This window comes from Phascolarctos cinereus, unplaced genomic scaffold (genome assembly GCF_003287225.1).
Source record: "Phascolarctos cinereus isolate Bilbo 61053 unplaced genomic scaffold, phaCin_HiC Scaffold_5;HRSCAF=322, whole genome shotgun sequence".
Lineage (NCBI taxonomy): Eukaryota > Metazoa > Chordata > Mammalia > Diprotodontia > Phascolarctidae > Phascolarctos > Phascolarctos cinereus.
The window spans coordinates 292,812,137-292,827,614 of record NW_027555958.1 but is presented as its reverse complement, the minus strand read 5'-3'; the positions used below and the strand labels follow the sequence as shown (position 1 = coordinate 292,827,614).

Sequence of the window (15,478 nt, the reverse complement as noted above, 5' to 3'; positions counted from 1 at the left end):
CCTCTTACTTTCCTTTTTTTTTTTTAAGGTAATCAGAGTTAAGTGACTTGCCCATGGTCACACAGCTAATAAGTGTCTAAGACTGGATTTGAACTCAGGTCTTCCTTACTCTGTGGGTGGTGCTCTATTCATCGGGCCACCTAGCTGCCCCTGCCTCTTACTTTCCTAAGAAAATTGAGAGACACTTGACACTGTGTGACCCAGGGCAAGTCACTTAACCCCAATTGCCTCACAAAAAAGGAGGAAATTGAGGCCATTTGACCTAGGCACCCTCTTCTCCTCTTCTCTTCATCTCAAAACCCCTTGATGTCATCTCCCAGTCTTTCTTCTTTCCCAATCTCTGATAACAAAGTGGCCCTTCTCCTTGTCCTTGATCCAAGAGTGTGCTGGTAAATGTTTAGCAACTGGCTTTCCAAGACACACTTTTAAGTTTAATCCGCATTATTAAAATTTTCTCCATCACTTTCTTAAGTCTAGAAATCAACAAAACAATAAATCAAGGCAACATGCAACAATTTCTTTGGTGTAAATAATTTTAATAATTGGCTCCTAGACACCAGTAAGAACTGGTTCCTAGACTCCCCTGACTTGATTCCGTCATTTCTCATCTTCTCCTGAATATTGCAACCTCAATCATTACCCAAGTCTTTCCTCTTTTACCTCTACCAATCTACTGGTTCCTTCGCTACTCCCTTCAAACACCGTCAAACCTCCCAATCCTTAAAAGAATCCTTTATTAGACCTTACCCAGTCCCTCAAGCTATCGTCCATATATCTCCTCCATTTCTCAGCAAAAATCCTAGATAAAGTTGTCTCCATTCATTGCCTCCCCTTACTCTCTCCTCAATCACCTCAACCTCATCACTCCACTGAAATTGCTCCCTCCAAAGTTACCGACTCTTACTGGTCTTTTTTAAAAAATTTTATTAATTCATTTTGATTTATCAACAATCACTTCCATACACTTTTGAGTTGAAAATTTTTCTCCCCCTTCCTCCCCCCCACCCTCCCCAAGACAGCGCACAATCTGACATAGGCTTTATATTTACATTCCTATTAAACATATTTGCACATTAGTGAAGTTGTAAGTAAAAATTAAAACCAATAGGAGGAACCATCAGAAAGATGAAACAAAACTTAACAGAAGGTAAAAATAAGTGATAGCGATTCGACTTCCATAGTTCTTTCTTTGGATGTGGACAGCATTTTCCATCACGAGGCCTCTGGAGATGTCTCAGATCCTTGTAATGCTGAGAAGGGTTCAGTTTAACAATATTAGTCATCGCATAACGTGGCTGTTACTGTGTACAAAGTCCTCTTGGTTCTGCTCACTTCACTCAGCTTCAGACCACATAAGTCTTTCCAGGTTTTTCTGAAGTCAGCCTGTTCATCATTTCTTATAGCACAATAGTATCCCCATTACATTCATATACCACAGCTTGTTCAGCCATTCCCCAATTGATGGGCATCCTCTCAACTTCCAATTAGTCCTCATCTTTTTTAAGCCAGCTGCTGAATTTAACATTATTTGTATCTTCTCTTCCTGGTTACTATCTCCTGTCTGGGTTTTTATGATGCTCCTCACTTCTCATCCTCCTTCTACTAGTCTGACTATCCTCAATCTCCTTTGATGGTTCATCATCATATCGTACCCTCTAAATGTGGATGTTCCTCAAGGGTCTATCCCAGTCTTCTCTTTCTGTATCCTCTCTCTTAGTAACCACTTTATTGATGACTTACAGATCCCCATATCCAGCCCCAATCATTCCCATGAGCATCTGTCTTGTTTCATCAGTTGGACATTTCCAACTGGATGTCATCAAAGGCAGCTCCAGCTTAGCAAAGCCAAAACAGAACTCCCGGAATCTTTCCCGGAACTCCACCATTCCTCCTGACTTCCCTAATTCTGTCAAAGGTTTGTAACCTGGGCATCATCCTCGACTCCTTACTCTTTTTTCATCCTACATATACAAAGTTGCCAAGTCTTGCCATTTCTAACTACACAAATCTCTCACATCCAAACCCTTCTCTCACATAGCCATCAAGTCCTTAGCGTCTTTCAAGCAGATTATTGTAACTTCTAACTGGTCGCCTTGCTTTAAGTCTTTCTCTTCCAGCCCCAGATCCAGCCAAAATTCAAATCCAGTTTTAGACACTCACTAGCCATGTGACCCTGGGCAAATCACTTATGCTTGCTTCTGTTTCCTCAACTGTAACATAAAGATAATAACAATAGCACTTACACTGCAAGGTTTTTGTGAAGCTCAAATGAGATAATATTTAGACATGTTATTTGAAATATTTGTAAATACTGTAAATATTTGCAAAGTTGTAATATTGTAAATATTTGTAAAAAGCACTTAGCACAGAGCCTGGCACATAGTAGGTGCTATATAAATGCTTATTTACTTTCTTTCCCTTCCCTTCCCTTCCTTTGCTTTGTCTTCTCTTCCCTTCCCTTCCTTCCCTTCCCTTCCCTTCACTTCATCAGATCTTCCCAAAGATCTAACTGCGTCATCCCTCTACTGAAGAAGTTCCAATGGGTCCCTGTTGTTTCTAGGATCACATAGAAACTATTTAGCTTTTAAAGTCCTTTACAATCTGACACAAGCTTCTCTTTCCAGCCTCACTGGACTAGACTGCTTTCCACAGTTTCTTTGATCTAACCAAAATGGCTTTGTCAACACTTCTCAACCACAGAACTTTACCTCCCTTCTTTTTGCCTTTGTAGGCTGGGAGTTCTCCCTCCTCACCTCTACCTCACGCAGTCTCTCTTTCTTCAAGATGATGTCTTTCTTAATCCACTACCACCACCACTACTACTGCACTCTCTCCCATACATCCTTGTATTTAACTGTTTGGTATTTATTCTGTCTATACGTGTGTGTGTGTGTGTGTGTGTGTGTGTGTGTGTGTGTGTGTGTTGTGTGTGTCCAACTCTTCATGAACGAATTTGAGGTTTTCTTGGCAAAGATACTGGAGCAGTTTGCCATTTCTTTCTTCAGCTCAGTTTACAGATGAGGAAACTGAGGCAAACAAGGTGAAGTGACTTGCCCAGGGTCACACAGCTAGTAAGTGTCTGAGGTCAGATTTGAACTCAGGAAGATGAGTCTTCCTGACTCCAGGCCTAGTGCTCTTGTGCACTATGGCACCTTGCTGCTCTCTTGTCTCCTTAGCTAGCATGTAAGCTCTTTGACTGTTTCACTCTTTTAATTTATACCACCAGCATTTAGCACATAATAAACACCTTTGACTGATTGGTTGATTTCTGAAGTGATTTGGGATTATATTTTTATTAAAAATTGATTTTTAAAAAAGGCTTACTGATGCTTTTCACATCTTTTTTTTTTTTCAGATATAGACCATCTTCGATCCATGTGAATCCTCCCTTGTAACAAGGAGCAGTTAAGCAATATTGACACAAGGACTAAATCCTACAGTGCATTTGATGTCCCCTGAGTTGAGTTTTGAAAGAAGTGGTAGAGGAAAACTCAGGATAGCAAAGGTAGAAGCTTTATTCATATTGTAATATTCCTTTTGTACATGCTGATTCTGGATGACTCTCCCTTTTCCTCCTCCCTACTGCTTCCCCACCCTTACCCCCATCTTTTCCTGTCTTGTTCAGACTTATCCTTCAAGGCCCAGCCAAAATGACACCTCCTCCAAGGAGCTTTCTCTGATTCCCTCCCTGCTTGCTCCAACCAAAAGTGATCTCTCCTTTTTTTTTTTTTTTTACTCCCTTAGCACTGCACCTCTTTCCTGGAGCATCCTATTTTGCCTTGTAAAATGGTTGTCCCTGTCCATGTCACCTCCCCTACAAAATGGTAAGCTTCCTAAGGGTAGGGACCCCATCTTATTTATCTTTGTACTTCTCCCCAGCATTTACACTACGGTAGACAACGAATTTTTGCTGAATAGAATTGAAGATGCTTCCAGGAACCAAATCTCTAGTCCCAGGAAGTGAGCTCAAAGTTCTGTTTTGTATACCAAAGCTATATCTAGTGATCTGGGGGCTGGGGACACAGACGGTCATTCTGGCGCTGGGCAGGAAAGATGGGTGACAAGGGCTAAGGAGCCTGGATTCCAACGTTGTTGATATCTTTCTCTCCCCACTGGCCAAAGGGAAACGGCACAGCCTCCTGCTGGGGTCTGGGTGGAGGGGGTGGGGGGTTATTCTGTAAATGAGGTAATAGTCTCTGAAACATAGAAGGGCTACGGAGGAGTGAAGAGTAGGTGCTAGAAAGAGCAGGGAGTGCCCATACCCTACCACTCAGGCCTAGAGTTGCGGACCCCCTTCGCAAGTAGCAAAGAAAGGAGAGATAGCAGGGCTGGATCGGAGGAGGGGCTGTGGGGGATGGGTCGGGAAACACCCAAACGCAATCCTGAGCTTCCAAAACTACTGCTAGCCTTCCGTCCCTCTCCAGCACGGTTCTCAGGAAGAGGTGGTGGAGGGGCACCCTCCACAGACCACCTCACCCCTCCCGCCTCTGTTCTTCCAATCAGACCCACTCTGTGTCCCAGAAGTATGTCTTGCCCGATCTCTCCCCCTATGTCCCGCAAGTCTCTATCTTCCGCAGCCTTTCCAAGAAGCGAGTGGAAGAGGGGTTCTTAGTCTCCTCTCCCCTCCCCCCACTCTCGCCCCAGTCCCAATCTCTAGGTTCTTCCCGGACTGCGGTCCCTGAAGCTGGCGGCGCAGGAGCCGCGCTCAACTGACTGCTGCAAACTGAGAAGGGGGGCAGGGAAAAGGGGTCAGTGATTAGCCGGGCTGGAGGGGGGAGGGGGGAGCGCTAGAAGAGAGGAGAGGAGGGTGGAGGAAAGGGGGCAGAGGAAGGAGGAGGGAGGTAAGGGGGAAGGAGGAGGTGGGGAGGAGAGGGAAAGAGACAAGAAAGGACAGGGAGGAGGAGGAGGAGGAAAAAGAGGAGGAGGAGAGAGGTGGCGGGGGCGATGCGGGGCTCCTGACTGCCAGGCGCAGGCTAGACCAGTGCCCTCCCTTAAGAACTGGGAGGGAAGCGGGCGCGGGGACCCGGCTTAGGAAGAAGAGAGGTGGCGCTGCCGAAGAGAACGGGGAGGGAAGCTGGGGGCGGACGGGAGAAGGAGCCGGTTGTTGGCAGCAGATGTGACTGGGCTGCGGGCTGCCCTCCGGGGACAGAGCTGAGGAGCGGGGCGGGCAGTGCCGCCTTGTAAAGGAGCACCTGGCGCTCCGCTCTCTCCCCTCCCCTGCGATCCCCTGCTCGCCCGGTGCCAGTGCCGCGGTCCCCTCCCGCTCCTTACCCCGCTCTCCCTCCCCCATCCCTCTGGGCTCCCACTCTCGGAGACTAGAGCTGCCTCACTTCTCTACCAGCCGCGCTACCTCCGGCTTTCCCCCGCAGATCGCTAGCAAAGAAGCTCCCTAACCCAAGCTTGGCCGTGCCCTTCTGGGGATGTGCCAGTAAGCCAGGTGTCCCGGGCCAGAGAACCCCAAGGATGGGACGCCGCCCTCACCTCTTGGTCATCCAGGTAAGAAAATGGGCGGGTAAAGGGACCCCTCCACTTGCTCCAACCTCTTCCCCACCAACAGCCCCAGCGGTAGCGGGGAAGAGGGGAAGCTGTGTGCGTAGGGGAGCGGGGGCGCAGGATTGACCCGCTCCAGCTGGGGGCCAGGGGCCAGGGATGGTTTGGGAACGACCAGAGATGGAGACTGCTTTAATGCTCTTAGGGGAAGCCAAACTCTTCCGAAGGAGCGGATGATTTTCCGGGGAAATGGGTGGGGAGGACTCAGGTTGGGGCTGGGAGAACGCTTCCCGGAATCCGCAGTGCCTGAGAATCCCTTCCTCAAGCTTCAGAGAGCCAGGGTGATTCCAAGATCGGGTATTGAGTCCCCATTCCCCCCTCCTCTGCTTGCCCCTGCACCCGCCCACTATTCTGTCTTGGTTGGGCTTCAGTAGTTCAGCGCTTTGGAGGTAAGGTTCTCGCCTGTTTTTTTCCTTAAACACCTTCCTTAGATTCCGCCTCCTCCTTCCTCCCTTTTAGGCCGCCCAGTGGCTCCTTTTCCCTTTGCAGAAATCTGCATGTCTATGGAGATAAATCTCTCTCGCTCCTCCGAGCCCTTTGATCAATAGAACAATATTCCCCAGAGGAGATGAGATGTCAGATGCTCGGTCCTCTTCTCTGGCTAGCCTCCTGGCGGGGCCGTGCTTGAGCCGGGTCCGGGAGTGGGAGCCCATTTATTTTCCTGGAACTGGGGGCCAGAAGCCGCTCGGTCTTGTGTCTAGCGTCTAGCGAAGATATTCCAGCTCCTAGAGTTTAAGAAAGTCACCAATAACCCATCAATTTTTGCCTGCAGAAGTTCAGTGGCAAGACACACCACTCACTCATCCCAAACCAGGAATCAGTCTTCAATAAAGTAGGATAGCATATTTTTACTGTCCAGAATGGAGTCCGACACCCTGTAAAAGAGTGAATTCTGGGCATCTTTTTTTTTTCCCTTTTCTGGGAGACTTGTAGTGGTCTTCAATGCACACACAGATAAATCACTTTAACTGATTTCTAGGTTGTTGTTGGGGTTTGGGGGTTTTTTTGGGGGGGAGCGCTTTTTGTTCTGTAACGTCGAAGTTTGAAAATGCTGAATTTTTTTTTAAAGAGTGATTAATGAGTGATTACACGATACCAAATGACCCATTCGATTTTTTGTTTTTTTTACTTTTCAAATTGTTATAGAATCTTTTTCTCGTCTTTTGTGTCTCTACATACACAAAGGGATACGTGAGTCAAATCATCTTTGAAAACTAGTAGTTTAATTCAAGCTGTGGGCAACAGAATGTTTAAAAAATAATAGCGAATTTGACCGAAATAAATCACACTCCCCACCCCACCTCACCCTCAAAGCCCTTGAAATACAGCTTGCTTTTAACTGAGACAGTGAGAAAAGTGCTATATTTGGATCAGGAAGAAAAACCTGGGCTCCAGACTGGTTGCAACACCTGTTCGATCTTTGGTAATCAATTAAAAAACATATTTATTTATTTATTTAGCATCTACTATGGGCTGAATACTGCACTTGAACAAGGACAAAAGTGATACAGTTCCTGACCTAGGGGAGCTTACAGTACTGGGGGTGGGGGTGGAGAGAGGGGGAGGCAACATGTACATTTACATACATGTATACATGTGTATCTGACATCATTATATACCAAATACATAGATTGGGGACAGGGAGGCACTAGAACAGGAGTGGGGAACCTGCACTAGAAGCTAGGAAGGGTCAGGGGAAAAAAAACCTCAAGGTGACACTTGAGTTGGGGTTTGGAAAAGAGTCAGAGGGGAAGAGGGAGTAAACCCCAGGTAGAAAGAAGGTAGAAAGCTGTGAGTAAGGAATAACAAAAAGGCCATTCTGGCAGGAGAACAGAATTCCTGAAGGGTAGGAATATGTAATGAGTCTAGATAGAGCCAGGCTGCAAAGGGCTTTAAGTGCCAGATTTTATATCTGACCCTGGAAGTGGAAACAGTCAAAAGGGATAGGCTGAACTTTCAGTGTGGAAGTGACACAGAGACCTGTGCAAAGGGGAAGATCATTTTAGCATCAGTGCTGTGAAAGATGGATGGGAGAGAGGAAAGACTTGAGGCAGAGAGGCTAAGGAGGAGAACACTGAAATAGGAGAGGGAGAGGCGATGAAAGGCTGAACTATTGTGGAAATTATGTGAGTAGAGAGAAGGGAACCGGTCACTGTCTCTCCCCGGACCTCAGTTTCTTCATCAGTAAAATGAGGATGTTGGACCAGATGACCACTAAGGGGCCTTTCAGCTCTAAATCTTATAATCAAGGAAGTGGGGAAGAGGAGGGATAGGAGAGGGAGTATGGTAAAAAGAAAAAAAACTCAATAGATCAATAGAAAATGAATGGGGGGAAGAGTAACTGAGTAAGCAAATGAGAGGATTTAATTTCTATGCTCAACTTTTGTTTGAAACTATTCTAATATAAACTTTACACACACACACACACACACACACACACACACACACACACACACACACACACACACACCCTCTCCCTACCATTACTCCAGCTCCTAATAATTAAAGGATCATAGGATTTAGGGCAGGTAGGAACCTAAGAAATGACCTAGTCCAACTCCCTCACTTCCCATAAATGGAAACTGAAACCCAGGTCATAAATAGTGGTTGACCCAGGATTCTAACCTACTGACAACAAGAGTAAAGAACCAGGAAAGCAAAGAGGAAAAGAAAAGGCTTTACCAAACCAGGCAAAGTCCCCAGGCAGACCAGTGAGGGCTGCAGAAAGTATTTCTTGAGCACATAACTTACTGTGTGCCCAGTGTTCTGGGCTTAGAGACAGAACTCCAAATTCAGCACTTGTCTCACTGTCTCAGATAGTTTAAAAAAAAACTGTATTACAAGGTTTGTTATTTATTTATTTATGGAGGGGGTGGGTGTGTGGTTTATTTCAGAAGAGAGGATACCATAAAGGGAATGGACCATGTATCTCCTTTCTCATTCAAATGAGATAATATTTGCAAAACACTTAGCACAATGCCATATAGGAGGCACTTAACTAGATTTAAGGGTGTGAGGGAAGGAGAATGTCAAAGAGACGATGTCCCTACCCTCTGGGAGTTTATAATCTATTTGGAGCACAGAAAACCAGAACTGGAAACAATTAATTATAGAGTTACCAAACCAGGTTATAAAGACATGATAATGAAGTGTAAACTGAGGGGAAAGGAATGACAGGTAAAGGTTGGGGATGAAGCTGTTAGAGAAGGCTACTTGGAAGAGGTGAATTAGGGATAAGCTAGGGATGAGAAAGAAGTGGGTGCTTCTGCTTCTTTGGGAGAGTAACCTTACGATGTCAGAAACAAACTCTTGGAGTGAGGGAGATATAGGGAGCAGACTCATGGCTAGAGAGTGAGCAAGACATGAGGCTAGGGGTAGCACCAGGAAAGAACATGAACCGCATACTAGAGATGGAAGAGACTTGGAAATCTTCTGGTCCTACTCCTTTATTTTCAATTTACCTGGGGAGAAGTGACTTACCCAAGCATATAGCGAGTCTTTTAGACACCCCCCACACCATTTGACATCAACTCATAGAATAGAAATGACTTGTCTGAGGTCATTCAGCAAGTAAATGTCAGAGCTCAGACTTGAATAGTAGGTTCTGGTCTCTGTGCCCAACGTTTCTTCTAACCAGAGGTTCTGGTCTCAGAGCCCCTTTAAAATTTGTTGAGGACCAGGGCAGCTAGATGGCACAGAGGATAGAGCTCTGGCCTTAGAGTCAGGAGGACCTGAGTTTAAATCTCGCCTTAAGACACTTGACACTTACTAGCTGTGTGACCCTGGGCAAGTCATTTAACCCTGATTGCCTAAGCAAAAAAAAAAATATTATTGAGGAGCTCTCTCTCCAAAGAGCTTTTGTTTATGTGGTTTATATCTATTGACATTTGCCATGTTAGAAATTTAAATGTCTTAGTATTATTATAAAAATGTTTTTGAGCTTATGGACCCCCTAAAAGCATCTCAGAGACTTCCAGATTTCCCCAGATCACACTTTGAGAACCATCTTAGTCTCCTTTTATGAAGGGGAAATGGGTTGGAAGTGAGAACATGTAGTTGATGGAAAAACCTTGAATTCTGAGCAGCATACATCTATCTTTTATCCCAGTTCTGCTATTGATTGAATCATGTAACCACGAACAGGTTGCTTACCTTCTTAAAGCCTTGGGGTGTCTCCTTTGCAAACTGTAGGGAGCCACTGTAAGGAGCACAGCAAGGAGAAGCATCAGTTTAGTCCAGTTCGGAAGGATTTTATAGATTATAGAAAGGCAAGACTCCGACTTGGAGATCACAAGTGACAAATGGACTCTATGGAAAAGGCCATTTCTCACAGGCAGTAATATTTGACTTTTCTGTGGGCATTTAACAACCAGAAGAAATCATTTCAGCTGAAAAGATACGGTAACTGTGGGTCAAAGTATAATTTATCTCTGAGACTAGGATTACCTCTTGTTCCATTCCCACCCTGATCACACTTGTATCTACAGCTCCATTTGTGGCCAGTGAAAGAAAGCTATCTGGGCATCTCCTGATTCCCAAGCCCCAGCTAGCATTAGAGAAGCAAAGATGCTTCTCCCCGCCCCACCCCCATGCTCCACTAAGGCAGGAGACAATGAAGAAAAAAGTTTGTGGCATTCTTGACCTAAAGCAAACAGATACCCTCTCTCATCTCTCCTATCAACATATACCCAACCTTCACACAAGGGCAGTAGAACTGATATCGTACCCCTCTGCATTGCCTCTCCTCATCCCCTGAAATGACTTTGTGTATATTTCATATTGCATCTATATATGCTCTTCTTCCTCTCCCCAAGTGGAATGTAAGCCCCTTGAAGTTAGGGATTGTTTTAATAAGTATCTTTTAAATGAATGGCTTCCCATGAAGAAAGGATACCATAAACAAATGGACCATGCAACTCCCTTTTCTTTCTTTCTTTCTTTTTTAAATTTAAAAAAAAAATTATTTTTTTTTGTTTTTTTTTTCTATATGCTTTTGAGTTGAAATTTTTTTTCCCTTTTCCTCCCCCCCACCCTCCCCAAGACGGCACACAATCTGACTTAGGCTTTACATTTACATACCCATTAAACATATTTTCACATTAGTGAAGTTGTAAGTAAAAATTAAAACCAATAGGAGGAACCATCAGAAAGATGAAACAAAACTTAACAGAAGGTAAAAATAAGTGATAGCGATTCGACTTCCATAGTTCTTTCTTTGGATGTGGACAGCATTTTCCATCCCCAGGCCTCTGGAGATGTCTTAGATCCTTGTAATGCTGAGAAGGGTTCAGTTTAACAATATTAGTCATTGCATAATGTAGCTGTTATTGTGTACAAAGTCCTCTTGGTTCTGCTCACTTCACTCAGCATCAGACCATATAAGTCTTTCCAGGTTTTTCTGAAGTCAGCCTGTTCATCATTTCTTATAGCACAATAGTATTCCATTACATTCATATACCACAACTTGTTCAACCATTCCCCAATTGATGGGCATCCTCTCAATTTCCAATTCTTTGCCATGACCAAAAGAGTTGCTATGAATATTTTTGTACATGTGGGTCCTTTTCTCATTTGTTTGATATCTTTGGGATATAGCCCTAGAAGTGCTATTGCTGGATCAAAAGGTATGCACATTTTTATAGCTCTTTGGGCATAGTTCCAAATTGTTCTCCAAAATGGTTGGATCATTTCACAACTCCACCAACAATGCATTAGTGTTCCAATTTTCCCACATCCTCTCCAACATTTATCATTTTCCTGTTTTGTCATGTTGGCCAATCTGATAGGTGTGATGTGGTACTTCAGAGTTGTTTTGATTTGCATTTCTCTAATCAATAATGATTTAGAGCATTTTTTCATATGACTATACATGGCTTTAATTTCTTCATCTCAGAACTGTCTGTTCATATCCTTTGACCTTTTATCAGTTGGGGAATGGCTTGTGTTCTTATAAATTTGTCTTAATTCTCTATATATTTTAGAAATGAGGCCTTTATCAGAGAGACTGGCTGTAAAAATTCTTTCCCAATTTTCTACCTTCCTTCTAATCTTAGTTGCATTGGCTTTGTTTGTGCAAAAACTTTTCAATTTAATGTAATCAAAATTATCCACTTTGCTTTTCATAATGTTCTCTATCTCCTGTTTGGTCATGAATTCTTCTGTTCTCCATAGATCTGATAGGTAAACTATTCCTTGCTCTCCCAGTTTACTTATGGTATCAGCCTTTATATCTAAGTCCTCAACCCATTTTGTAATTCCCTTTTCATTCAAATGAGATAATATTTGCTGCTTGCCTTCTCAATGAGGGAGAAAGAGAGAGAATTTGCAACTCAAAAAAACACCTAATATTAAAAAATTATTTTACATGTAATTGGGAAAAAATAAAATATTAAATAAATAACAAAAGAGATAATATTTGCAAGACACTTAGCACAGTGCCTGGCATGAAGTAGGTGCTTAATAAATGCTTGTTCCCTTCCTCTTGTCCCTTCCCATTCACAAGAGCTCGTTTTAATGTAGGCAAGACAACACTGGCTGCTTGAAAGAATCTTGAAATAGGAGTCCTGTTTCTTAATCTCCCTGTGCTTCAGTTTCCTTTTATGTAAAATGAGGGAGTTGGATTACATCAGGGCTTCTTAACTTGGGGTCTATGATTAGATTTCAGGGGTCCTTGAACTTGGATGGGAAAACTATTTTGGCATCTGTAGTTCAGTATAATTGATTTACTTTGTAATTTACAAACATTATTCTGAGAAGGGGACTATAGGCTTCACCAGACTGCCAAAGGAGTCCACGATAAAAAAAAAAAGGTGAAGATTGTCCAGACTAAATGTCCCTAAGGTTCCTTTGAGCTCTGGCCTTCTGGGATTCTAGTCTGTGATTCGTTGGCTGCTTCATCCAGGAACACTCTGTGTAGTAGTCCCAGCGTCTATAGTGCTATTCATATGGTTTGAAAATGAGATGTCACAAACAGATCTGACCCAAGTGAGAAATTTATATTCCAAACCATTCTTGGCAATGGGCTACTGGATGCTGAAAAACAGCAGGAATCTCATCATGGTCAAAAACTCACTGATTCAGAAGAGGCCGATTCAGAATATGGGATGATTATGACGTAGGCTTGGCCATGGCGTCCCTTTTTTCTCGGAGGTATTTCGTTTGCTTCAGAACAAAATTCACTATATCATATGTGACAGCTGGAAGAGACCTTAGAGGTCATCCAGTCCAATCTCCTCATTTTACAAATGAGGAAACTGAGGCTGGAGGAAGTTAAATGACTGGTCCCCAGAGGTCATACATCTAGCTAGTAAGTGTTTGAGGCAAGATTTGACCTCCGGTCTTCTTGACTCCAAGCCTAGAATTGTTTCCACAGGACCACCTAGCTGAGTTGTATTTATATTCAAACAACAAATTATTCTTATCTATCCATTCCCTCCCTCTTTCAGAGTCCCTAAAATGGATGTTCTAGCTCCCTTCCCTCTTTGGTCTCACTTTAAAGTAATAAAACTACATTTAGGTCCCTCAAATTTTCCATTTCTCCTTAGGTCAAATAATCTCTCCCCCTAATTAGGATAAATTAATGATGCTTTAATCTATAAAAAACAATTTAAGGGAGCTCATCAAAGTGAACAATGAAGCATAATGAAAGGGGTGCCAGGCCTTAACCTGGGCTAGATTTCATCTGATCTGAGGTTAGCTTCACTCTCTTTGCAATCCTCTGTGGGGAAAAGAGATAAGAAAACCCATTGGGGTCCAATCTGAGCCTGTGTGACCCCACAAGACAGTTTTTGTTTTGTTTTGTTTTAAGAAAAGCAATTTGTTTATATTTGAGGTAGGACATAAAGAATTTCTAACTGGAAGTTAGAACATATCTTGGACACTTAATACCTGTGACACTTATCAAATCCCTTCCTTTCTCTGGGTCTCAGTTTCTTCATCTATAAAATAAGGAAGTTGAATTAGATCAATGTTTTCCAAACCTTTTTTGATTGTTTACACCATCAATGAATTTTTTTTATCATGCACCTCCAATACATGTATACTTATTTATAAATTATGTATCCTCACTACTATACTAACATCTTATATACATTATAAACATGTAAAAGTAGATGCTTAAAGGTGAGATCAAGATGAAATAACCTTTTAAAATAATTGTTTATTTTGTTTGTGATTCAAAAGACCTTTTTGCTCTTGATAAAATGTGATTGCTACTAATCATATTTCAAGATAAATTTAAAGCAATCATTTTAGTATGAGCAAAAAGGTTTATTATTCATAATCATGCTTTAGCAAGAGCAATGTGATTGAATGTGTGTCATTATTTTTTGAACAGTCTTGGTTTAACTCTATAGTAGAGCAATGTGTCTTCACCATATGCCGAAATTGAAAGAATGAGGGAGGGCACCACTGTCAACCCCTCCACAATGTGGAGCTGCTGCTCTTCCCTCAGGATACCGCAAGTACAGTGATGCATGACCATCTGACGCACAGACCAAAGTGTCAATCCATATCTTAAATATTCATCAAGTTTAATTTCTTTTGAATTTAAAATTTTTTCTACCAGATTTATAACTTTTCTTCAAATGCACATAGAAGCCAATTATATCCTGCTCTTGTCACAATCCTAACTTGCTATAAGCAAACACTAGAAGCTTGGGTGCCCTTATAGACAAGTAGAGGGGAGCACAGGGTATGTGGGACAGCATTTCCTTTGCTTAAGGAAATCAAGTTATTTAAAAATCTAGACTGGAAAGAACAAATAATGGGAATGAGTCTCTTTGTTATTATTCATTATATCCATTGCTGACTGAAATACTGTGGTAAGCAAGTTCCAACAACCATGCCAGTTACTGATTTAAAATGTGCTTATAAATACCTCTTCTTGAAGTATTGACTTGTTCTATGTGACTCCTTTATCCCATCCATAAGTTATTAGGCAATCACAGTTCTTCAGACATTTCCCCCCTTTAGGAAACTAGGCTGTCCAGCCAGTCTCTCTCTTCTTTCTTTTTCTTTTTTCTTTTTCTTTTTTCTTCTTTTCTTTTCTTTTCTTTTTTCTTTCTTTCTTTCTTTCTTTCTTTCTTTCTTTCTTTCTTTCTTTCTTTCTTTCTTTCTTTCTTTCTTTCTTTCTTTCTTTCTTTCTTTCTTTCTTTTTTTTTTGAGACTGGGTCTTCCTATTTTGCCTGGGCTGGAAAGGCAATGGCCAGTCACTGGCCTAATCCCACTAATGAGTGGCATGAAAGTTGTTTTGTTTGTTTGGGGTTTTTTTGTTTTTTGCTTTTTGTTGGTGAGGCAATTGGGGTTAAGTGACTTGCCCAGGGTCACACAGCTAGTAAGTGACAAGTGTCTAAGATAAGATTTGAACTCAGGTCCTTATGACTCCAAGGCTGGAGCTTTACCCACTGCACCATCTAGCTGCCCCAAGCATGAAAGTTTTTTAATCTGTTCCCTTTCCAGTCTAAGCTGGTTGCCCTCCTACTTAGGCAGCCTGGTGGCTCCCTGTTTCCAAGATTCCACCATACTGCTGTCAGATTTAGTGTGGGCACCTGATCAGTTCTGCTCATTGGAGTTCTGGGGTCCTGTTCTCAAGCAATTCTCTAGCCTTAGTCTTCCCAGTAGCCAGGATTACAATCACCTTCACATCACTTATTGTCTTTCCAGTCTTCAAGCTCTTCCTCTATAACACATTTGGATGTGCCTGCTGGTTATTCAGATTCCAAACTCTTCAGTCACATAAAGTTTTGCAGTAATTTTTTTTTTTTTCCCTCTCGGGCCACTTTCTCATTTTTCTTAGATTTGGGGTCCTGAGATGTTTGAGCTGTTAAAGAGTGGCACATCGTTCACTTTTGCAGGAACATATAAATTTAGCAACAGATCAAGTTCATTATCCAAATGGCCCACAGTTGGCTTCGATGGGCAGTGATTT

General features: G+C 42.6%; 1 protein-coding gene and 1 pseudogene across 1 annotated transcript in view; one reads left to right on the top strand and one right to left on the bottom strand.

Annotated features, from left to right (window-relative positions):
* The window catches only part of LOC110215831 (large ribosomal subunit protein uL2 pseudogene), a 200,766-nt pseudogene extending 196,733 nt beyond the window's left edge, over positions 1–4,033 (bottom strand).
* A 985-nt stretch (positions 4,034–5,018) lies between these two features.
* The window catches only part of CRHR1 (corticotropin releasing hormone receptor 1), a 94,096-nt gene continuing 83,636 nt past the window's right edge, over positions 5,019–15,478 (top strand). Inside the window, exon 1 of the mRNA XM_020997783.2 lies at positions 5,019–5,496. Coding sequence (XP_020853442.1) covers positions 5,464–5,496 — 33 coding nt within the window. The 5' untranslated portion in view covers positions 5,019–5,463. The remainder of the gene's footprint in view (positions 5,497–15,478) is intronic.